At 56.0% G+C, this 23,256-nt stretch overlaps 1 protein-coding gene across 1 annotated transcript in view; it reads left to right on the top strand.

Annotated features, from left to right (window-relative positions):
- Positions 1 to 19,491: 19,491 nt before the first annotated feature.
- Positions 19,492 to 23,256, top strand: part of SDK2 (sidekick cell adhesion molecule 2) — a 133,715-nt gene continuing 129,950 nt past the window's right edge. The window contains exons 1-2 of the mRNA XM_021678380.2: positions 19,492 to 19,567; positions 20,198 to 20,357. Of these exons, the coding sequence (XP_021534055.1) occupies positions 19,492 to 19,567; positions 20,198 to 20,357 (236 nt within the window). The remainder of the gene's footprint in view (positions 19,568 to 20,197; positions 20,358 to 23,256) is intronic.

Genomic DNA, 23,256 nt, shown 5'->3' with positions numbered 1-23,256 from the left:
CCCAGCCCTCTCTTTCCTTGGAAGAATTGTCCTCTCTGCGGCTGCCATTAGGGGCCTAATTAACAGCCTTGTCTCATCAGCCTGGCAGTCAATGTTGGTAAGAAGGGCGGTTTCATTGTCTGGCAACATTATCACAGCCCTGGCAACTTGTTAGCTGAATTGGTCACGTCCACCCTGGCTCCTGGAGGAAGCTGCTTCTCTCTGAAGGGCTGCCTCCCACCCCGAAGCCTGATTCTCAGGGCCAAGAGACAGCGGCAGCCTTTCTTTGTGGCCTAGGCCTCACGCTTGGAGATGCCACTGGGTGTCACTCGGATTGGGGCACCATGCGGTGATGTTCCCTCAGCCAACATGTGTTTAGGGCTTACAACACGGCGGGCGTGGGGGCGGGCTCTGGAGTCCCCACTCCAGATCTGCCCCACGGGCAGATGTGGACCCAGTGCGTCTCTAGACCAGGGGTTCTCAACCTTGGGATTGCTGACATTTGAGCTGGGTCCTTCTTTGTCATGGGGCCCTCCTGTGCGATGTAGGATGTAGGCAGCATCCCCACCCTCACCTCACGGGATACCAAGAGGACACCCCTGCCAGTGTGACAACCAAAAATATCTGGAGACATTGCCACGTGTCCCCTGGGTGTGGGACCCCTGCTTGAGAACCGCTGGTCTAGAGAGAGAGACAGATGTATAAGGAGATCATCCCGAGGCCACGCAGTGGAGGTAATAACATTGAGCTGGAGACGAGCACCCTCTGGGGGGCTGGGGCAGCGGTGCCCAGCGGAGGTGGGCAGGGAGGAGTCAGACAGTGGGTTAATAGGAGCAAAGACCCAGCGGTAAGGCTGTGTGGTTTGGTAAGAAACCACAAGTTGCTGAGTTCTTCCATTTAACCAGTATTTCCAGAACACCCACCATGTGTCTGGCATGACAAAAAGGCCTTGTGTTCCTTGTAAAGGAGTATTTTATCCTGTATGCAGTGGGTACCGCTGAAGGGATTGAAGCAGGAAGCACATGGTTAGAAATCCCTTTAATTAAGTGGATCAGGCTAATGACTGATGGCCAGGAGGCCAGTAAGGGCTCGGCAGACGAAACCTAGATCGGAGATGAAAGGAGATGGGACAGGGTGTCTGGGTGGGTGACAGGATGGGGGACACGGAGGCGAGGAAAGCAAAGATGGCCACCATTGCTTCTGGCTTGGACCACTCAAACAATACTACTCACAGTACTAGAGCGTTAGAACGCTACACGCTCGTGGAGATCTGAGTTCAGCTTTGGATATGTGAAACGTTTGAACCTGGAGGTCATCAGAATACAGCTCGTTCATTCGGGCAAGGTCTGAGTCGCACGAGCATCCAAGCAGTAGCTGCTGCCAGAAGGAAAAAAAGTAGGTGTTTTCACCAAAAGAGGAGAGGAGAGGAATGGCAAGGCTCAGAACAGAGACCCGGGAACGCCAACTCTTCAGAGCCCGAGGAAGAAGAAGAACAAAAAAGCAAGGAGGCAGGGAAGTCAGAGGAGAACCAGAAGAAGGCCATGGAAACCCAGGTTTGCAGAGTTTTGGGGAGGGAGTGGCAGGCATGGCCAGATGCTGTAGGCGGGTCCAGTGGGGCTCCAGGGATGGTGAGAAGGAGGAATTGATGCCCCTGGTCAGAGAAGACAGGCGGGGCTCCCTTTACCCCTGGGTGGTTGTTAGCCAGAAGCTTTCCCGGGAGTTACCAGGGTTGTGGTTGTTTCCATTAGCACTTGACAAACACGGTTCTGTTCTGAAGATTAACATGGCGCCGGGGCGCCTGGGTGGCTCAGTCGGTAAGCGTCTGCCTTCGGCTCAGGTCGTGATCCCAGGGTCCTGGGATCGAGCCCCACATTGGGCTCCCTGCCCCACGGGAAGCCTGCTTCTCCCTCTCCCACTCCCCCTGCTTGTGTTCCTGCTCTCGCTGTGTCTCTCTCTGTCGAATAAAAAAAAAAAAAAAAAAATCTTAAAAAAAAAAAAAGATTAACATGGCGTCATGACATTTGGTAAGAGTCTGATGGGGGAGGGGTCCAAGGCAGCTATGTGAGAACAGGACTGTGACACAGAGGGAAAGGCGGGCAGATGGTGGTGCCCTTTTCACACCATTCTTCCCATCCAACCTGCAGTGTAGGCCCCGCCCCCCGCCCTCCAGCCCCTCCCCCAGTTTCCGGGTTACGGGGGTATTCCCCGGATGCTGGAGACAAGAGTATGGATCCAGAGAGGAGGGGAGAAGCTGGAGCAAAGCATAAAGAAACTTGTTCCTACCTCTCTTCAAGTGTTGGTCCGAGCTCGAATGGGGCACCATGGAAGATGGTGCTGCCCCCTCCCTGTCCGCCTCTGCACGCCAGCTAGTCAGGAACGGGTCCAGTGCTTGTGGCTGCCATAACAAACTGCCACGCGTTTGCTGGCTTGAAACAACAGAGATGGATTGCCTCACAGTTCTGGAGCCAGCTGTCCAAGAGCAAGGTTGGTTCCTTCTGGAGTTTCTGAGAGATAACCTGTTCCATGCGTCTCCTCAATTCCGGTCCATTGCCAGCCATCTTTAACATTCTGTGGCTTGAGAAGGCTCAAGTGGACAAAATGGTATAGGAGGACTCACGCAAGAGAGAAGAGGGAAATAGACAGCAAGGCGCAGGAGAGCTACCTGAGGGAGCTGCAGAAACTGGGGAGAGTTCAGGGACCCCCCCAAGGAAGGCACAGGTGCATGGGGTGGGGCTGCTCCATCAGCTCCCTCCCTCTGTGCCTGGGTGCAGAGGGGAACGGAGGCACTGATTGGTCTGTGAGTTATCTGGGACAGGGCATGGCCAGAGGGGCTCTCCTCTCACCCAGAAACAAAAGCTTCGACCTTGAGGGGGATGGCTGAATGTGGTGTGCATGGGTGAGCCATGGAGAGATTGATCCGCAGCTGCTGCTGTGCATGATGGCTCTGCAGCATCCGTGAGCCAGCAGACGGTGGGAGAGGGATAGAGGATGGGAGGACTCAGCCATGGAGGGACAAGGAGCAGAAATGCAGGGCTGGGGGCGGTGAGCCCCCTGCTGTCCCCCTTGGGGCTCTTCCTCTGCCTGCCCCTGTGGGTTTTTCCCAGGAGCAGTGGGGTGCTGCCATATGCACCCACAGCCAGGGAGCTGCTGGGAATGCGGTCACCGTAGCCCTGCCCTCTGTGGGGGCTGGCGTGGGGGGCACCCTCCCAATTCTGGAACTGTCTTGGGAGAACACAGTTCAGGCAGCCGTCCCGGTTCCCCTGGGACTTAAGGAGGCAGTAGGTCTCCTTGGGATGAGAGCCTGGGCCGTGGACTTGGCCAGACGTGGGTGTGGATCCCTCCTTCGCCGCTCAGTCTCGCATGATCTTGGGCAGATCCCAGTCTCACTGCACTGCTGCTTCCCCATCTGTTAGAGGGGCAATAATGACCTTGAAGGGTGATTGCGTCGATTTGGTGAGATGTGCACCTAGAGCACCTGGGACGACCTGGCAGGACGCAAGCACTTCCACGTGCGGGTGCGTGCACGTTAGTTCTTCCCCTGTGCTGTGCTCTGCCTGCCTGCGAAGGGTCCACGGCGCCCAGAGCTGGTGACACTGGAGCTCCGCTCGGCAGAGGCCACACAGCTCCCTCCCCACTGCTCCCCTCCTGCCTCTCGGAGGCATGCCAGCCCCGGCTGCACTCCCCCTGCTCCAGCCCTGGGTTCCAGCGCTGGACACCCCACCTGGACATCCAGCAGGCCACAACACGCATAGGTTAGGGTCTTTCCACCCACCTGGCTTCTCCTCCTGCGTGTGGCTCTCAGGAGGTGGCACCATCGCCGCTGACCCTCTCCTTCAGACAAAGCCATTCTACCTCCCAAAAAGCTCCCCAGTCCCCACACTTCCCTCCGCCTGCACTGCCGGCACCAGGGTCCAAGCTGAATCCCCTGTTCTCTGCTCCACATCTAATCTCTCTCTGAGCAGAAAATATTCTCCCCCCAGGCCTGAAAGAAAGCTGAGTCCCCCAAAGGAGGCATTTCTCCGCAGAGATCATCTCTCTGGACGTGGGCCCCTTGCATGGCTGGTGCCGTGCCTACACATTCCCTTCACTCTATTTCCCTCTCCTCTTCTCCTCGCCTCCGGGGCGCTGGCCACAGGGGCCCCCTTCCTATTCCTAGACTGACTTGAACGGGCCAGGCTGTCTGTCCCTTCAAACGCTGGCACACCTGTTCTCGCTTGTGCTGGCTTCAGTCTTGGCCGGCACGTCACCTTTGGGGAGGTCTCTGCTTTGCGTCCTGTGTGCCCACCACCCCCTACACCTTGCTTTCATGAACCTTCATTCTTGTAGTCCCTGGTTTAACACCTGCATGTCTTGGTAGAATCTAAGCTCCGTAAGCTCAAAGACAGCCTGGCCTTGCTCCCCACTGTCCCGGCGCGTCCCAGGGTGGCCAGTGCAGAGCTAAGGGTCCAGTGCCTCTGGATTCATCAACAAGCAAATGACTCACGTGATGCCTCCTTCCTCCATGGAGCTCCCTGACTGCCCGCCCAAACCTGGCCCCCACCCCCTCCGTCCCCACTCTGTGCCACATGCCCATCGCACCTGGTTCTCGCATCCGCAGGTGCTGGATTCCTTGATGCCTCACGCCATTAGTCATCGCTGCCCCTCTGAATCCTATCTCCCCAACCAGCCTGCAGGGCCTCACAGGGCCTGCCCATAGTCAGTGCTCACTGAGCGGGAGAGGGCAGCATGATGAGTCATGACCTTGAGACTGTCTATGCCGAGAAGGCAAGGGTCCTTCCTCCATCCCCATCAAGGGTCATTCAGCCCCACCTGCCCCTTCTCTGTCTTCACCAGCTGGGTCTATTCTCCTCTGGGAAATTGGGAACAAAACAGACTAGAATTGGGAGAGCAGCACCCAAGCGGGTCCCCAGTGCCGACGTACACATGCACGGAGTCTCCCGTGCCCCTCCGCCACCCTCAGGGTGACACCCAAACTCCTTAGCACGATGTATAAGCCCCTCGTTCTCTGGGACCCTGGCCCTCACCATTCAATCATTCACAACCCAGCAGTTGTGCCAGGAGCCAGCTCTGCATTCTCTCATTCTTCCCTCGCCACAGTTCTGTGAGGCAGGGGCTATTATCCCGTATCACTCACCTCAAACGAGGAAAGCAGCTCCAAGGGGCTAAGTGGTTTGCCCAAGGTCATGCAGCTCCACATTGGAGAAGCCAGGGTCGAGTCCAGGTTCATCCCCCCCGGGCCCCCTCGGCGGCCGCTATGCCAGCCGGTCTCCTCTCCCACCTCACAGCCCACACCCCTGCACCCTCTCTCCCCGTCATGCCGAAACACCCCAAGTTCCCAGAAGCCACCGTTCCTCGGTCACTTGACGGCTGTGGTACAGATGGCACCCTCTGCCCGCGAGTTGGCCTGCCGCGCACCCCCCCGCCCGGCGCATGTCCTGCCTTCAGAGTGCTGCGGGGGGCACCTGCCCTGATGGTCCACTGAGGCCTGGGGGCTGCGGCTGCGTGGGAGGCCTGATGCATCGCGGGCTTTGCTCGTTGTGTCTGGTGGCTCATCCTCCCATGTGCCTCTGGGCAGGTGGAGGGCAGGCAGAGGTTTTCCTCTTGCTCTCCGTGACCTCTCCTGGCACGTGGTAGGTGTCCGGACGGCATCTGCAGAACGAGTGGACGAGCGAAATACACGCTCTGCATTGTGGCGGAGGCCAAGAGCATTTGGGCGAGGTGGGCACTTGCGAGAAGGGCAGCAAGAATCTAGGGAGGAGGTGGAGGGGGATGGAGCCGGGGGAGCAGAGGAGGGGATGGAGGGGAGGGGAGGGGATGGCAGGAGGGTCAGGAGCCCCCCACCCTGCCACGCCACCCCAAAGGCCGCCTCCTCCTCCCTCCCCCTGCTCCCGGCTCTGCGAGCACCTTTCCCACTCTTTCCCCCTCCATCTTGCCTTCTCATTCATCCTTGTGACCATCTTGCATGGGGCTTTTTTGGACCACATGTCTTATCCCTTGTCACCAGCCAAACAGCCCTGTTATATTAATTTATTGTCCTTTCCGGTAACTTGAAGCCTTCCTGGAAACCCCTCCTTTCCCATGCTGGGTTTACCCATTGCCAAACCACAGCCCCCAGCGCGCCCTCCTGCTCCCCGAGCCCGGGCATGGCTGGACAGCGGGCAGAGGTCTCCTGCGACCCTCCTGGCCTCAGCCCTTCAACGGCGGCTTCTGGGGCCCACCCCCTCCTTGTATCAGCTCCCCCCCGGGAGCCTGTCTTGGGTCTCACCCTGCTGGTGACAAGACCTTCACCCCTCCTGGTTTCCTGCCTCAACTGCCATCTCTCACTTACTCCCGAGCTCCCTGGAGAGGAATGGGCAAAGATGAGCCTGGTCATGACCTACCGGGAAATTGAGGCCTGGAGAACCAGCCTGGCCCACCAGGGTCACACAGGTCCTAGGGAAAGTGAGTCTCTTGGCAGCCCCAACCATGTGCTGTGTGTCATGCTTTGACCTCTGCTGGAGACCTGGCCCTGCCCCTTCCCTGTGACCCCAGGCCAGCCCACACCCATGGGAACTTTGTGCTTTATCATAGAAGATGGAACACTAGCCCCTGTTTCTGAGATTTGTGCCTGACAATGAGTGCCCACAAGTGGCTCTGTCACCTTTCGAACCCACTTTCCGTGTTCTAGCAGAAGGCGCATGGACTTGGGAGAGGGACAGCCCTGCACGCAAATCCCAGTGCCCACCCTGGCCTTCGCTGTAGCCAAGTAGCCAAGGCTAAAACGCTTCATGTCTCAGAGCATTTGTCTTCCTATCTGTACAATGGGACAGTCGTACCAACCTGGGCTCAGGGACCACCCACAGAGTGCACAGAGACACTGGTCCTCATAACCACAGACAGAGACTGGCCCTAGGGGTGCGGGACCCTGGCCAGGGGTCTCTAGCCAAGCCAGAAAGGGAGGACAGTAAGTGTGTGACTCCCAGATCACCCTCTCTGGATGGGGGTGTCCCTGCAGGAAAAGGGGGACACAAGGAACATCTCTTCCACTTTCTGAGCCCGTGAAAGCTAAGCATCCTACCCACCGCCATGCCCCAGTCATCAGGAGAAGGAGGGGAGACCAGGCAGCAAGCAGGGAGGCGGCTCCCATGCGCAGGTGGGTGGTGCAGGGGTCGTGCTGCTCTCCTTCCCAGAAAGGCTTGGCTTCCGGGGAGTGAATTGGAAATGGCCACGCAGGACCATCAATCACGACGGCGCCTCCTGCCAACATGCCAATCCTGGCACTCGGGGCATCGTCAGTCATCATTAGCGGAGCTCGGCCCCGCGACAGAGTGGCTGGCGCGACGTTGCTGGGGGGCCAGGGAGGGCACGCGGAGGCCTGGCATTGAAGTGATCAGAGAGAAGGGGACGTGACAGGTTGGGGGCAAGGTGGGTTAGGGATCAGAACAGAGCCCCTGGAAATAAGGTTCCCTTTCGTTCATTCCTTCATTCCTTCATTCTGTGTCGCACGCCCCGTCTGCGCACGAAGCCAGGTTAGGGACTGAAGGCACCATGGTGGCCATCGTGAGATGCGTCCTCTAACCGCTTCGAGCCCCGTGGGGCTTTCTGACGGGTGGGGGTACCACAGGGGTCACTGGCCTGACAATGGTCGTGTGCGTGGCTCAGTGAGCACGGAGGGGGGCTCCCTTCTGCTGGGGGAGGGGCATCTGTGAAACCTTCAGAGAGGATGGGCTCCGAGTCATGCTGGCTTTTTTCTGGGGGGGTGGTGGGCAATGGTGGGGGTGGGTGAGTTGCCCGGGGCTCATACACAGTGCTACCAGCCAGGTGGCTCAACAACAGAAACGTCTCGTCTCACGCTCTTGGAGGCCAAGTCCAAAGTCAGGGTGCTGGCCAAGCTGTGAGAGAGAGGGAGGGAGAACCCTTCTTCCCCTCTTCCACGTCCTGGTGTTGCCCGCAATCCTCTCTCCCTTGGCTGGAGCTGCATCCCACCCTTTGTGCTCACGTGGCATCTCTTCTCCATCCGTGTCTCTGTCTGTCAGTCAGATCAGGACCCACTCGTACATAATGACTTCATCTTAACTTGATCACGTCTGCAAAGACCTCATTTTACAGCAGGGACACAGGCCAACAGGCAATAGGGGTACAGCAGGAGTCCATGAGGAACATTTCAAAGCACCCCGACCTCATTCCATCGAGAGGGGCAGCTGGGGCTCCCTTGGGGAAAAGAGGCCCTCCTAGCATCAGCCAGTCTTCCCCAGGAAAGCCCAGCTGTGGAAGCTAGATGTGGAAAAGCCCTCAGCCCATTTTATAGAAGGGAAAAATGAGGCCAAGAGCTTATCAAGTGAGATGGGGTGACCTGGTATCAGAAAAGCTGGGCTCAAGTCTTCCCTTAAACTCTTCTGCCTCAGTTTCCCCATTGACCAAGCAGAGGGGTTGGACTAGGTGAGTTCTACAAATGCTTCTTGCTTGAACTACTTGGAGCCCGTGGGGGGCCACAGCAACCAGGGTCTTGCCTGGTGTCTAGACCTCGCACCCAGAAAGGGTGGCGCCCGAGGTCGGGAACACAGACCCCATGTCCGTGTGAGCCACAGTGCCATGGACATGCTCTTGGTTTATCGTGGCCTGTCTCTCGTTAGTATGAATCCTGTCTCTGTCTCTCTCATTTGTCCTGCGGTATTTGCTGCCAGGCCCAGGCTCCAGAGAGGGCTGGAGCCCCATTAGCTCTAAGGAACACGGTGTCGAGCCAGGGAAGCCAGGGGTGCTACTGGCCAGAGAGGAAACCACCTGACCTCCCAGGTGGACAACTGGCAGGCGATCAACAGCAGGGCGCCGATGCCGTCACCTCCTCCTGCAGCCTTGGCTTTGGCCACCATGACTCACAAAAGAGAAGCTCTAGGTTTTCAAAGCAACGGAGCGAAGAGGCAGGGTGGGGAACCTGGCTGCTTCTGGGGCAGGGGTAAATTACAGGGAGGCCTGCCCCTTTTCCTCTGCCCCTTCCCTCCACCTCCCCTGTGTTCCACAGGCTCCCTCTGCTCCCCCAAGCAGGACCTCCGGGTGCTGCCCAGAAAAGCCACCTGCCACCAGGCCATGTGGGCCCAGCAGCCAGGGCAGTGGGGGCTCGGACAGCCTATGGTTGAACCTGATGCCCCTTGAGCTGTGCCCACCCCCTGTCTTTCACATCCTCAGAGTTCATGCTCTGGGCTGCATTCTATGGGAGGAGCAAGGGAAGGAGATCCTAGCGGCCGCCCACATGTCCGCCCAGGCCACTGACCGTAACAGTGACTCAGCTCCCCCAGCCTCCATGGCATGGACAGTAGTCCACGCCCAGGGCGATGCTGTGTGGCAGAAATAAGAGGATGCACAACAGCAGTGCAGAGGCCCCACGTGTGGCCAGCACTTGGCCAGACCTTTGTGTTCCCGGTGTCTAGTGGATCCTAAAGAACCCCGGGCAAGGAGGGTGTTGCAGGACCCCTCCCTCGTGCAAGGGAGGAAGGGACAGCTCAGGAGACCCAGGTGCTGCCTCGGTGCCCACAGCCTGTAGCACAGAGATGGGGCTCACACCCACCCCGTCACCCACCTGCTAAGTCAGAGCTTCCAGCCTTCGCTCCAGATGGCCTGTCAGCTTGGGCAACGGCCAGGGAGGGGGCTTCTAGCCCTGTGCCCATGACACTGCTTGCAAACCCAGCCCCACCCTCCGCATCCCAGAGAGGTCCCAGCCGCTGACAAGGAAGATGCCCCTGAGTGTCATGGCAGGTGAGGGAAGGCCGAAGGGAAGGGAGGGAGCCAGGTGACCTCTGGGGACAGGAAAGAGCACGTACAACCTCTTGATCTTCTGATCTTCCTCCTAAACACCGGCTGGGGCTGGGGAGACAGAAGGCGCAGTGGGAGCCCTGGAGGGGGGGTAAGCAGATGGGGGGGACGGGGAAAGACCTTTTGTACCAGATTTCCTTGTTTGTTTGTAACTGGGATCAGACTCATGGAATATAAAATCAGCCACTTTAAAGCGATCAATTCAGTTGCCTTTAGTACTTTCACAGTGGCTTGCATGTACCACCTCTGCTTCATTCTGGAACACTTTCATTGCCCCAAAAGGAGACCCCGTACTCATTAAGCATCCACTCTCCACTCCTCTCTCCCAACCACCTGGCCGCCACCAGTCTCTGTCCCGTCTGTGGATTTACCCATTCTGGATATTTCACATACGTGCAATCCTACCACTCATGACCTCATTTTACTCTTCAGGCCTGAAGGAGAAGCCATGGCCGGAGCCCCTCTTCCTGGGCAATCTCTGGGCCTGCTCAGAGGAAGCTGCCCGGTCTGCCCCAGCGCCTCAGTGGGCCTCCCCCAAGTAGCTCCCGACGTGGAGCCCCCAGGCGAATGGCTGCCCCTCACGCAAGGGGCCTCAGTTACTACCACACCCCCACAGCCCCCGTGAAGTTTAGAGGAGAGAAACAGGGCTGCTCTTGGAGACAAAGGCACACTGCGGATCCGAGGAGATCCAGAACCCTTTCTAAAACAGGAGGAGGGACTGTCACACCCACACTGCGGGGCAGCAAGGGCTCGGTCTCCGCCAGGCCCCGGGGCTCTCTGCTAGCGAGTGCCAGCGGAGGGGGCAAGGAAGACTTCGGGGCAGGAGCTGAACCCAGCGTCCAGGGGTGGGCGAGGGCCTGTCTCCCTCCAGATCGGGCCCGCGCGCGCCCACGGGAGGGGCCGGGGAGGGGCAGGCACGTGTGGCCTCTGTGTGTAACGCCTGTGTGTGCTTCTTCGGCGGCGGCGGGTTCCAGCTCTCAGCCTCTGCCGTGGAGGCGGACCCGCCGCTCTGGTTTTCCCTTCCCCCGGGGCCCAGCCTCGGCCTCCTTTCCTGTGGTCTAAACACCGTGCTGACCTCCGCGGAGATCGGAGGCCTCGCAGAGAGGCAGGCGGCCATGGGTTTGAAACCCCGGTGACCTCGCGCCGCTCTCCTCTGAGCGTCATCGATGAGAGAAATACAGGGTGGTAATGATGCTCTCCCCCAGGGTTGTCGGGGGCTAAATGAGAAAACACAGGGAGGTCGGTGTGGATGAGGTCTTCGGCAAACCCCTTTCTTTCCCTTCTCCCCGGGCTGAGCTGCTCGCTGTGAAGCCAGTGAAGGGAAGGCGAGGAGAAGCCACTAAATTTGGGTGGCAGGCACCCATCTGGGGATGTTGAGGCCAAGGGGGAGCCCCCAATGTGCCCACCGTGTGCCTTAGCTCTGGTGGGTATTAGGAAGTCGATGGCCAGCGCTAAGTCAGACCCCCCATTTCTGTCTTCTTTCCTCTCCTGTCCTCCCTTCTTCAGGGACAATGGACCATCTCCTTTAGGTGATGACCTTTCTCAAAGGCAAGAAACAGGAGGGAAGGGGGTTGCCCTTGGAGAGCATGCTAGCCAGAGCTTGGGACCGCTTGCCCACTGCTCCTGGCACCCAGGCCTCGCTGCCCTGTGTCTGGTGGTGCCATCTCTGGGCAAGCTGGGCCCTGGAGACCCCCAGGCTGTGGGCTCCTGGAAGCATCCGTACCTCGGCTTCTTGAGGCCCATGGGAGGTGGATGTTTCTCCCTCACCAGAGCTTAGGAGACAGGCTGATAGTGGTACCCTTGTGACAGAGAGAGGTCACCCCAGGAATCTTTGAGACAGTCCCCTGTGGGAGTGCCAGATGCCAGTGGGACGAGTCTCCGTGGGGTCACCCAGGCCTGGCCAGGCGGCTGACCCCCAAAGCTGAGCTGTGGCAGTCCCTTCGTGGCCCGGGGTCTCCGGTCCCAGCTGTAAAACCAGAGAATTGCTCCAAATACATGTCCCGTCCTCGGGGGTCACCAAGGGGAAGACAAGCATCATTCACACAGCATAATGGAGCTTCTTGGGAGGAATTCCAGGAGTTAGTGAAAATTTTACTATCGCTGCTTTTATAGCTCAAGTGAATCTGAATACAGTAAAAGGATAATAGCACCATTAGGTAAAAACATTCTAATCAATGATGTAAGTTTAATCTCTTAACCCTCCTGCTGAAATGTAAGAAAAGGCTCCCTTCCCCTCTGTTGCTTGCAAGATAAACCCATCAGAAATGAGAACCCTCTTTTTTCCGCATGAGGCTGGGGATGCTTTGGCGTTATCTACTGGTGTGGTCCCGCGGGAGGCCCTGGCTTGCAAAGGTCACATCAAGTAAAGATGAGGATGGGCCATTTGTGCCTGGAGCCAGTCTAAGCGCTTAGCCTTCTCACAAGGCCCAGGAGGCAGCCACTATCCGTACCCCAATTTTCAGGTTAGGAAACTGAGATGCAGAGGGGTTTCAGAGCTGCCAGGGGTCATGCAGCTAGTGAGTGGCTGAGCGGAGTTTGAATCCAAGGAATCCCACTCCAGGGCCCAACAAGGTCGTAACCTACACCACTACTCAGATCTTGCAACCTTCAAGCCTGAAGGGAACGTAAAGATCACCCAGCGGTGTCAGCCGACAAGAGGGAGGTGACCTGGCCACGTTCAATGGCAGGTTCGTTGTCCACTTTTTCACTCATGGATCTGGGCTCTCCTGCGTGCCAGATGCACTGCCAGGCTCTGGGACCGGGGAGGCAAGGGGACTGCTGTCCCTGTCTTCCAGTGGAGACTAGCCTGGGTGCCACCACACCTGGGACTATGATGTGCAGCTTCCAGGCTGTAAGGGAGGTAACCTCAAAAGTCTGAGAGATATGGAAGAGGACATCAGGAGAAAAGTGACAGAGGACAGGACATTTGAACTTAGAAGGGACAAAGGGCAGAAACTAACACAGATTTAATACCTCCATTTTCCCAGCAAAGAAGGAAAGAAGGGGCTCTCCGGGGAAAGTGAATGGCATAAGCAAAGGCCCTGGGGCATGGCGGACGTGGTGTGTCTGAAGAAGGTCGTGGTCCAGACCAGCAAGACTCAGGGCTCCAGACTCACTTGCCTAGTGCTCTTTGTTCTCCGGCAGGCTGACTTACGTGGAACGAGCAGACAAAAGTCTTTGTAAGGCATAGTATTAGTTCCCTAGGGCTGCCATAACAAAATACCATAAACGGAGTGACTCAAACAGTTGTGGAGACCAGCAGTCTGAAACCAAGGTGTTGGCAAGGCCACACTCCCTCTGAAGGCTGGAGAGAAGAATCCTTCCTTGCCTCTTCCAGCTTCTGGCGGCTCCCAGCAATCCTTGGCATTCCTGGGCTTGTAGAGGCACCACCCCAGTCTCTGCCCCCTCCACCCTATGGCTGTCTTCTCCCTGTGTTTCTATTCCCATGTCTCTCCTCCTATAAAGACACCAGTCATATAGGGCCCACCCTACTCCCTTTGGACCTCATCTTAATTAAGGACAGCTGCAATATCCCGTTTCTAAATAGGGTCTCATTCTGGGGTTCCAGCTAGGACATGAATTCTGGGGCGACACCATTCAACCCAGTTCAGGCATCAACTCGTCTTACCCTGGAAGTGACAAGATTGGCATCCCTTGGCTTCCACGTTGGGTCTCATCATCATTCATTCTCCACTCATGAGTTCATTCTTTCAGTTCCTGAGCATCTTCTTTGCCCTGGGTTCTGTGCCTAGTGCTGGAGCATAGAAAAACAGGAGGCACCTGCCCAGCCCTGGTGGCCTCTCCACGGTTCATATTCTCTGCGACTTTTTGGCTGAATGTACCATGGGCCAAGCTGGTTGGGTGGTGGGCTTGGGGCCCACACCCTTCCTTCCCCACACGGGGCCCCTCCACCCCACTTACGGTTCCCCAGGGCCATGTCGGGGCCCGGTCACACTGGCTGCCCTGGTGTCTAGGCCCCCCCTAATCAGATTAGATGTGTATTCAAACGAATTGATGATCCGTTCCATTAGATGCTTTTTGAACATGCTTTTCTGAGCGAGAAATCCATTCGGCAGCAGTTGTGGAGGCCGAGGCATAATTGATTGTCCCACCCTCCCAGGCCCCGGCATCAGAAAGTGCCTGGCTCCTGAAGGTCACTGGCGAGGATTAGATTAAGGAGGGCGAGAGCCTTCTTTCCTGGCTAATGAAGCACTTGGCATGCAGGCAGCACTGGGGCTGAGCTGGGCCAGGCAGCTGCCAGGAGACAGTGGAGGGGCATAAATTAACATCTCATTTGTGGGAGGCAGAAGGGAAGCCAGAAGGGAGGGCCTGCCGGGCCGGGGTACTGCTGCCCTGGCTGGATGGGGTAGGAGCAGGCTTGGCCTGCGGAGCATCTGTGGGTCCTGTGGTCTTTATCAGGCATTCAGGGAGTGCCCGCCAGCACCTGCCACTGGGCGTGCCCCCCAGACATCTCTGGAGGGCAGGGCCTCCAACAGGAGCACGCATGGCAGCCTCTCCGTGTGCCCACAGCACTGTATTCCGGAACCTTCTCTGGCCCGGGCAGTTCCAGGCTTTGCACCTCCCCACCTGGATTTGGGTGGAAGAGGGACATCCAGGAATTTCTGACATTGTGCAGAACATCCTGCAGTTCCCACGTTTCTACCTCGTCCTGAGCCTTTGCTCAAGACCTTACAAGCCATCCTGGGCAAGACTCAGTTCTTGAGCCAGCTTGCCGTGGCCATGAGGCAGCTGAATTTGGACAGCTCAGATTTGAGAGATCTCTAAGATGCAGGAAATGGGGAGGGGGTGGTGATCATAGCACCCCCCCGCCCCATTTCTCCACCTCCTCCCTGTTTGATCACCTCCAAACGTCTGTTCTGCAGAGGGAACACCCTGGAGGTGCCAAGGATGGTGCTCCAAACATGGTGTGCGTTGGCTCACTTGGCCTTCCCAGCAGCCTCTGGGTTTTACTGGCAGGCATTAGAAGCTGTTTTACTGGCAAGACAAGTAAGGCTCTGGAGTTAGTCTGCTCAGGGTCAAATTTTAGTTAGCATAGGAACTGGGATTGAAACCCAGATTCTCTTCTCCTGCCGGGACCTTCAAGCCAGACACCTGGGAAAGGTTGGTGCCCAGAGGCTTGAGTGGTGAGCAGAGCTGTGGGGCGGGCGCCCAATGAGCTCTAACCCCTGCTCTTCTTCCTCGATCCTTCACACCTGCATCTGTTCATCCTCCGCACCATTTGGCCTCCCTTATTCCCAGGCTTCACTCCTTGCATCCTACTAGCTCATGCCGCCCCCATCCCGCAGACCCCACCCCAAGGTAGCCAGTCTCCCCTGGGATGTTCTGTTCCCGACGCATTCCCAGCCAGCATGCCTCTCATCCCTGGATCTCATTCTGGGGCCATGACATTCGAAGCTGGTGTAGGAATGCCCCCACCACACAAGCAATATGACTCCTGCTTGTGGCTTCAAAACCAGTGCCCAGAGACAGGCACCATCCCTCCCTCACCACCCATGAGGCCACAGGTCCAGGTATGAAGAGCATGACAGCTGAGCATCAGCTATGGAAAGATCTGGAGCTCTGGAATCCACCAGATCTGACTTCATGTCTGGGAGGCAGAGTCAAACAACTGAACCTTCTCGAGGGTCAGTCTTCTCATCTGTAAACAGGGGGTAATGATAGCACCTTCCTTGGAAGTTCTCAGGACTCTTAACGGAGATGATGGACATAAAATGCTCCCCGTATGGAAAGTTCCAGGAGAAGCACGAAATAAAGGCAGTGGGACTAGAAGTGAGGCTTGGTGATGGCGGGGGGTGGGGGGGGAGGGAGGGGTGGGCTGCCCAGGGCGGGGCTGCCCTGCCTTGAGTCCCTGCTTCCTATGACCCAGGGCCTGGGCAGCTCCAGGGAACACAGGCTTTCCAGCTGGGACCAGCTAGGAGGTCAACCCAGAACAAAGATGACGGTGCAGAGACCAGGGGATGGTGAGGAGAGAGGTTTGCAAGAATCCCAAGCTCCCCCCGGTTCCCGTGCATTCCAGAGACGTCCCATGAGTGAGCAGTTAGAGTTCCTGTGCGCCCAGAGAGGAGCTGCCAAGAGACAGGCCTTGGCGTGTTTCAGAGGCAGGAGGGGATTTGCCCCTGGAAGCCGGCTCCGGAGGGCGATAGACATCTCCTGGCCATCCGGGTGGTGGGCGGAGGTCTTCACCCTGGCCGCCCAGACCCTGGCTCCAGGGGAGGTAGGAGTCCCAGGCCTGGGCTGGCTTGGGAAGTCAAATCCCAGGAGCAATGGAGGGACTCCAGAGAAAGAAGGCGTTATGTTGCTGGGGGGCAGGAGGGAGGGGAGAGGTTGGAGTTGAGATAAGCTTCTCTACGGGCCATGGAGCCTGGAGCCTGGAGTGAAGGATGGCAATGGGGGTATTTAGTGGGAATATCAAGGGCAAGGCAGTCAGGGGCCGCCGAGCTGTTACGGGAAACGAGAAGGAAGCCCAAGACTCTGAGGCCTCTTGTCCGCCTCTGAAGGCGGCTCTTCCTTCAAGGATCTCACACTCTTGGTGGTCAGGGACCCCCAGCCATGCTACACCCCGTGTCCCATGCACACACAGGGCCTGCCCTTTCCTCTGTCCCTGGCAGGACCGGCCCGTGACTGCTCATCACCCTGCAAGCTCACATACGTAGATGCAGATGTGGGCATAGATCTGATTATAAATAAGTGACCCATCCCTGTGTGACACAACAGAAGTTAGCAGAAGGTACAGAGCGAAAAGTGAGTCCCCTCCCACCCAGTTCTTCTTCCTAAAGCCTCACTGAGCTCAGTCTCTTATGTAACCCCCTAGAAAAAGCCTCTGCCTAGACAAGCAAATATATTTTTATGCTTCAGTGAAAAAGAACACAAATGGTGGCAGATTACATGTCCGTTCCATACCTTGCTTATTTTCATGTAACGGTAGTTCTCTAAAACCGTCCCAAGCCTGATGCTGTGGAAAGTCCTCGAGTTTGGAAGTGGGAGCATTTCTGTAGCCAGTACCGGCTTGATGGACATATAGGTCATTTTTGAGTGTTCTCTGTTACAAAACATAATGCCGCTATGAAGTGCTGTCCCTTCGCCCATGCATGGGTATGTGTGTGAAGGAGAAGTCCTTAGAAGAGCTGGCGGATAGGGGAGGGGGAACGCATGTGTAGTTTTGATGGCCCCACCAGACTGCTCTCTGCAGAGCTGCAGTCCCACAAAGCCATGTGCACTCACGCCTGGGTCCCCGCGGGCTGCCTGGCACCAGGCGCTATCTCGCTTTCAGATCGTGGCCCAAGTGATAGGAAAAAACGGCTATCTTACTGAGTCTCGTTTGCCTTTCTCTTATCATGAGGTTCAGCATCTTTGTCTGTGTTTCGGAGTTATTTGTAATTCTTTTCGGTGAACCGTTCATATCCTTTGCCCATTTTTCCGTTGGTTTGCTCATGTTTTTCCTTACTGATTTATGGGAATATTTTTTATATCGGGAAAGTGAACTCTTTGTCCATGATAGAAGTTGCAGATATTTTCCCCGAGTTTGTCATTTGTTGCTCTCTTGTTTATGGGTATTTTTTTTCCATGTAGAATTTTTATATAGCTGAAGGTATCAATCTGTTTTATGACTTCCTGGAGTTTGTGTAGTACTTAGAAAGTACTTGGCAAATACCTCACCTCCTCGAGATTGTATATTTTTAAACCTCTGTGACTTTTTTCTACTTCTTTTAGAATTTCATTTTTCATGCTTAAAACATTGATCCATCTAGCATTTATTTTGAGGAAAAGTGTGAGGAAGAGATTGAACTGTTTTTTTTTACCCCCAAATGGCTCCCTAGCTGTTTCAAAGTCGTTTGGCGAATAATTGATCATTTCCCCACTGCCTTGAAATTCTGCTTTCATCATATATTAAATAATCCCATATGTATTGGGGTCTATTTCTAGATTCTGAGTCTGTCATTTCATCAGTACGAGAACGCACTGTTTTAATTATTGCAACTTTATAATATAGTTCAGTATCTGGGCTAATCTTCTCTACCTACCATACTTTTTCAGAATTTTTTGGTTATTCTTTTGTTATTTTTTTAAATGTGAACTTTAGAATCACTTTGTCTAATTTTAAAAAATCTGTCTTTCGTGTGTGTGTGTGTTTTCAAAGTGAGTATGGGTTGTTGCGTACAGTTATACAAGTTGTATACTGCACAAAGGAGCAGCTGATGCCCGCCAACAGGGCATGAGCTCTTCTCTCCCGTAGTCTGCCCATCTGCACGTACATTCAATGGTAACAGTAGCCACGCCTCCTGTAGTGTGTTCCAGGCGCTGTTCTAACCTCTTTATGTTTTTAAATTTATTTAATCTACACCACAAACATAGCCCCCAATTTACAACTAGGAAATTAAAGTGCAAAAAGGTTGTAAGTAAGTTGCCCAAGGCCAATGATTTGTGTTACCCCCCGTGCATTCATGGCACAGAAACCTGTTCCTGCAGGTAAACACATACACAACACACGCACCCAGACACACACTTGAACACACAGACGCATAGATACACACATATGAAAACACACCTACACACATACACACAGACATTCAGGGACATGTACACAACATGCACATGGGTGTGCACACGCACACACACACACACACACACACGGCTGTCCCCTGCCCCGGTATCCTTTCCCTATCAGTGTCTTGCCCCCTAGAGCCCCCACATGCTCTGCTATGCCCTGCTTTTGGAAGACAGCAGGCCTATCAAGGAAAACCAGCTAGCTGGACTCCTGCCATTGCTCAGGGCCTAGTAGGGCCTCCCTCCCAAATCCTTGTATCAGATGGCGGGGGCGGGGCGGGGGGCACCACACGGCAGGCCCTGGGGGAGGGGAGCCTGAGCCCCTCCCGGGCCTCCTTGTGAGGATAGCGTGAGATGAGGGATGCAGGGATGCTCCAGGCTCGGTGGTACCCAGCAGGTTCTCTGGGGAAAGGGCAGCCCCGCCCTCCTCTTCCCAGCGTCATTATCTCGGCAGCTGCTGGAATCAGCCCATCCCTGCGCGCATCACTGGCCTCCTCCACGCTGGTGCCCGGAGAGCCGGAGGAATGAGCTGGCACATGCGGACCTGGGCGCAGGTTGCCCAGTGAGCCGCTGTACGGAGGCGAGGGGGTCTGGGTGCAGAGCGCGTGTGCACGTGTGCATGTGCAAGCGCCCGCCCTGCCCACCCGCCCCTCTGATGTTCTGGCTCTGAGTCAGCCCTGCATCCCAGGGACTGAATCACTGGGGGCTGGGAGTGTTATTGTTTTAAAACAAACGGGTGATGACAGGAACTAACAGAGGGTTTTTAAAAATGAGATTCAAAGGGCTCTTGAACGCTGCTGGGGAATAGGAATGTGCCTTTGAAGTGCGAATGTGCCCATTTGTCAAATGGGGAGCAGAGCGGCTGCCTCAGCAGAGCGTGCTCCCAGCTCCCCGCAAATGGGTGCTTGCTGGCCTCTCTGCCCTCCGCTGCCACCAGAGGCGGGCGAAGGACCGGGGCCGGGGTGGGCGCTGCTCCCCCAGCCCACTCCCCAGAGAGGGCCTTCTGATGGGTTTTGTAAGGCCGTGAGCTCTGTGACTGTTATCAGGAGCCATGCAGAGGGTCAGGAGCAGGGATGGGGTGGGGTTCCAGGAAGACCCTCCCCAGTAGTCACAAGTTATCCACTCATGAGATTGAGACCAGGTGTGTGGGGTGGGGGCGCGATGCAGTCCAGCCAGTTGACCGGGCCCCAGACGTACATCATGGGTGCTGAGTCGTCAGACTGTGCTTGGGGCCAGGGTGAGGCCTTGACATGAATGTGAAGCTGCCTGCAGACCACAGACGCCCAATTCTGGCCAAATCTGAGCGTTAGAGGACAGAAGGATCAAGCAGCCTGGTGGTGGAGGGGGCCCACTGGATGGACTCTGCCCTTGATGTCTTTGAGGGGCTCCCCCAGCCTCGGGGGCAGGACCCAGGATACCTGTCACCTGCCACTGTGTCAACCCACCCCCTTGTTTTCCTTGTGACATTTATATTCCCTTTGACTGAAGTGCAGCAGGTTCCTCCCCCTTCCTTCTGTCCTGGAGGGAGAAATCCAGAAGCACAGGGTATCCAGTGGATGGGGATCCAGAGGGGAGAGAGACAGAAAGTACTGGAAAGAGGGAAGGGGTGGCAGCAGAAGGAGTGAGCCTGGTGTGGTCTAGGAGGAGGGAGGCGGGGAACTGGTTGGTAGGCGTGGAGGACTCACTCTGAAGATCAAGCTCCGAAGTCGGACCGACCCAAGTTCAAGTCCTCCCTGGCCACGTGACCTTGAGCAAGTGACCTGGATGCACCTGCTCTGTCTGCCCAGGGGCGTTAGGGCACTACGTGAGCAACCACCCGAAGGCGAGCAGGTGATAACTGGTGGCTTTGTGTGTCTGTTTCCCACAGATGACGTGGCCCCCTATTTCAAGACGGAGCCTGTGCGGACGCAGGTGCACCTGGAGGGGAACCGCCTGGTGCTCACGTGCATGGCCGAGGGCAGCTGGCCACTGGAGTTCAAGTGGCTCCACAACAACAGAGAGCTGACCAAGTTCTCCCTGGAGTACAGGCAAGCCTCACCTCCCCTCCTCTCCCCTCCCCTCTCCTCCCTCCTGGCCGCCAGGGGAACCAGGATGGGGGCCTGCCTGGCAGTTTGGGGGCAAGAGTTCCCATGCCAGCGCTCCTGGGAGGCTGAGGTGGTGGAAGTTGGGGGGCAAAGACAGCCCTGCCTGAGGAGTAAGAGGCCCCTGCCCTGCTGAGCCCAACAGAGGATGTCTAGCGGGCGGGCCAGGGGTGCTACCCAAACGGAGTAGACCATGCAACAGGGAACAGAGCAGAGGCGATGGTCGGGGTAGGGGACTCCACCACCAGCCGCTGGGCTGTGGTCGTGCCTGTGACCAGAGCCCCTCCTCCCCAACCCCTGAGAACTCTGCTATCTCCTGGGGGCACTGGAGGGGCCTGGGTCTGACACATGGGTGGGGGGCATGTGGCAACGTGGGTTCAGTGAGGGAATATCTTGTATTTGGGGGCAGTGCAGGTGTGACATGGAGGTGGCCTGCCCAGGGCCTTGGGGCTTGTCCCCACTCCATGTTCATGCCCATGCCCGGAGCTCTGGACTGGCCCTTCCCTCCCCAGGACACCGCCAAGTGGGGAGAAAGCGGAGGAGGAATGGCACAGGGTCTCAGTGAAGCGCGTTGTTGCTGCTGGAAGCCGGAGCTACCCCCCAAGCCCGGCCGGGCCTCCAGCATTTTCCTCCTGGCAGTCCCTCCCTCCGGCTCCTATCTCCCATCTCATCTCTGCCTGTTTTTATTGGCCCCCAATCCTGTGGATGGTGATTAATCCCCAGGCCTGATGTGCATAATCGGGTTTGTTGGGGATAGAAGATTATCTTGCCCTGGGGATGTTGATACAGATCTGCGCCAGGGACCGGAAGGCAAATGAGAGGAGGGTGTTTAATTGCTTGAGGATCTGTCCTTTCTGGAGAACCATCCTTTTCTTAGCTGAGCGGGGAGGCCAGAGTTGGGATGCCCCCCCATCCCCAGGCCCAGGTTCCTTGTGCCCCAACCCTGGACTGCATTGGCTGGTAGGTGTGGCCACTTTGTCAGAGAAGGGAGCGGGAGGGTCCGGGTTCTAGAACCCGTGCTCTGCGGGTTCTAGAAAACAGAGCAGAGTGGGGAATGCAGACACCGTTGACCCTTGAACAACATGGGTTGAGCTGCATGGGTCCGCTGACATGGGGATGTTTTTGATAAATACAGAACGGCGCCATAAATGTATTTCCTCTTCCTTATGGCTTTCTTAATAACATTTTCTTTTCTCTAGCCTACTTTCTTGGAAGAATACAGTACGTAATGCATATAACATAGAAAATCCGTGAGAACTGACTGGTTATGGTCCCGGTCAGGCTTCTGGTCAACAGTAGGCTATTAGTAGTTAAGTTTGGGGAGTCCAAAGTCATACATGGATTTTCGACCACATGGGGGTCGGCACCTGGCTCTTTAGGTTACTCAAAGGTCAGTTGGGTGGTTGGGTGGCAGTTTCAGGGGGACACAAAGAAGCTTCCACTGGGGAAACTCCTCTTCCTACACTGCCTTCAGAGCTCGTTAGAGTTGCTCCTGATGGCACACACCTTACCCCCTGCTGCTCCCATCTGAGGTGATACACCGAGACCAAACAGGACCCTCCCATCCCGGGCCCCATTGCAGCCCCCTGCCCGTGCCCTCTGCACTGCCTTTGTTCAAACCATCCTGTCCCCTCTACTTGCGATATTGAGTCTTCTAGAACCTTCTTTCTCTCTCCTGCAGGATCCCAGCTCCTTCAGAAAGCCTTTCCTCATAGTACACACGTGTGTTCTCAATCAATATCTCTCTGTCTCTGTCTCACAACACGTACACACTCACGTCTGCCTCTCTCTGCCCTTTGTGATCGTCCACAATACATCCCATTATACCTTTTGCCTTCTCACCATTTATACACAATGCTACAAGTAAGCCACAGACTGAGGTCAGGGCTTCAGGAGCCTTGGCATTTCCGGGGGTCTCGGGGCTCAGAACTAAGAACTTGGTTCTGCCGGGTGCTCTGTCTCCCCTGGGCTGCTCAGCGGCACCACCTCTGGGTGCAGACTTCATTCTCATGTGGTTAGTGACACTGAGAAGTTTGCGGTCACAGGCTTACAGTCCCATGATTTCAGGGCAGAAGGAGCGTCCCTGGAAGTTCCACATGGGAAGCCCTGGGGAAAGATTCTGATCGATCCAGCTTGGGTCATCCCACTTACTTTTGCTAAGTTATTTAAGAATTTGCAGACATCAGGGCGCCTGGGTGGCTCAGTTGGTTAAGCGACTGCTTTCAGCTCAGGTCATGATCCCAGAGTCCTGGGATCGAGTCCCGCATCGGGCTCCCTGCTCTGCGGGGAGCCTGCTTCTCCCTCTCCCACTCCCCTGCTTGTGTTCCCTCTCTTGCTGTGTCTCTCTCTGTCAAATAAATAAATAAAATCTTTAAAAAAAAAAAAAAAAAAAGAATTTGCAGACATCATGTCACTTCACCCCTAAGTAGAATTTCCCAAGAACAGGGCATTCTCCTACAGAACCACAACACAATGTTCACGCTGGGGAAATGTCCCATCGATATGGTACCTCTGTCTCATATGCGGCCCATATTCACATATCTCTGTCCCAGTGATGTTCTTTGTAGCTATTTTTACTATTGTTTGATACAAGATCTAATCAAGGACCGCACAGTAAACTTAGTTGTCAGGACTCTTGGACTCCTTCAATCTAGAACCATCCCTCATTTTTATCCCATCTTTCATGGCATTGACATTTCTGAGACCTCAGCCAGCTTTGCAGAATGTCCCCCAGTATAGATTTGTCCAGTTCTAGCCTCATGATTAGACTCATGTTAAACCTTTTGGGCAAGAGTATTACCCAGGTGTGTGTCCTTCTCAGTGCTTCATACATGAAGGCACTCAG

The sequence above is a fragment of the Neomonachus schauinslandi genome, chromosome 15 (genome assembly GCF_002201575.2).
Source record: "Neomonachus schauinslandi chromosome 15, ASM220157v2, whole genome shotgun sequence".
NCBI classification, from domain to species: domain Eukaryota; kingdom Metazoa; phylum Chordata; class Mammalia; order Carnivora; family Phocidae; genus Neomonachus; species Neomonachus schauinslandi.
The sequence above is the reverse complement of the archived record's forward strand: the minus strand, read 5'-3'. Positions and strand labels throughout refer to the sequence as shown.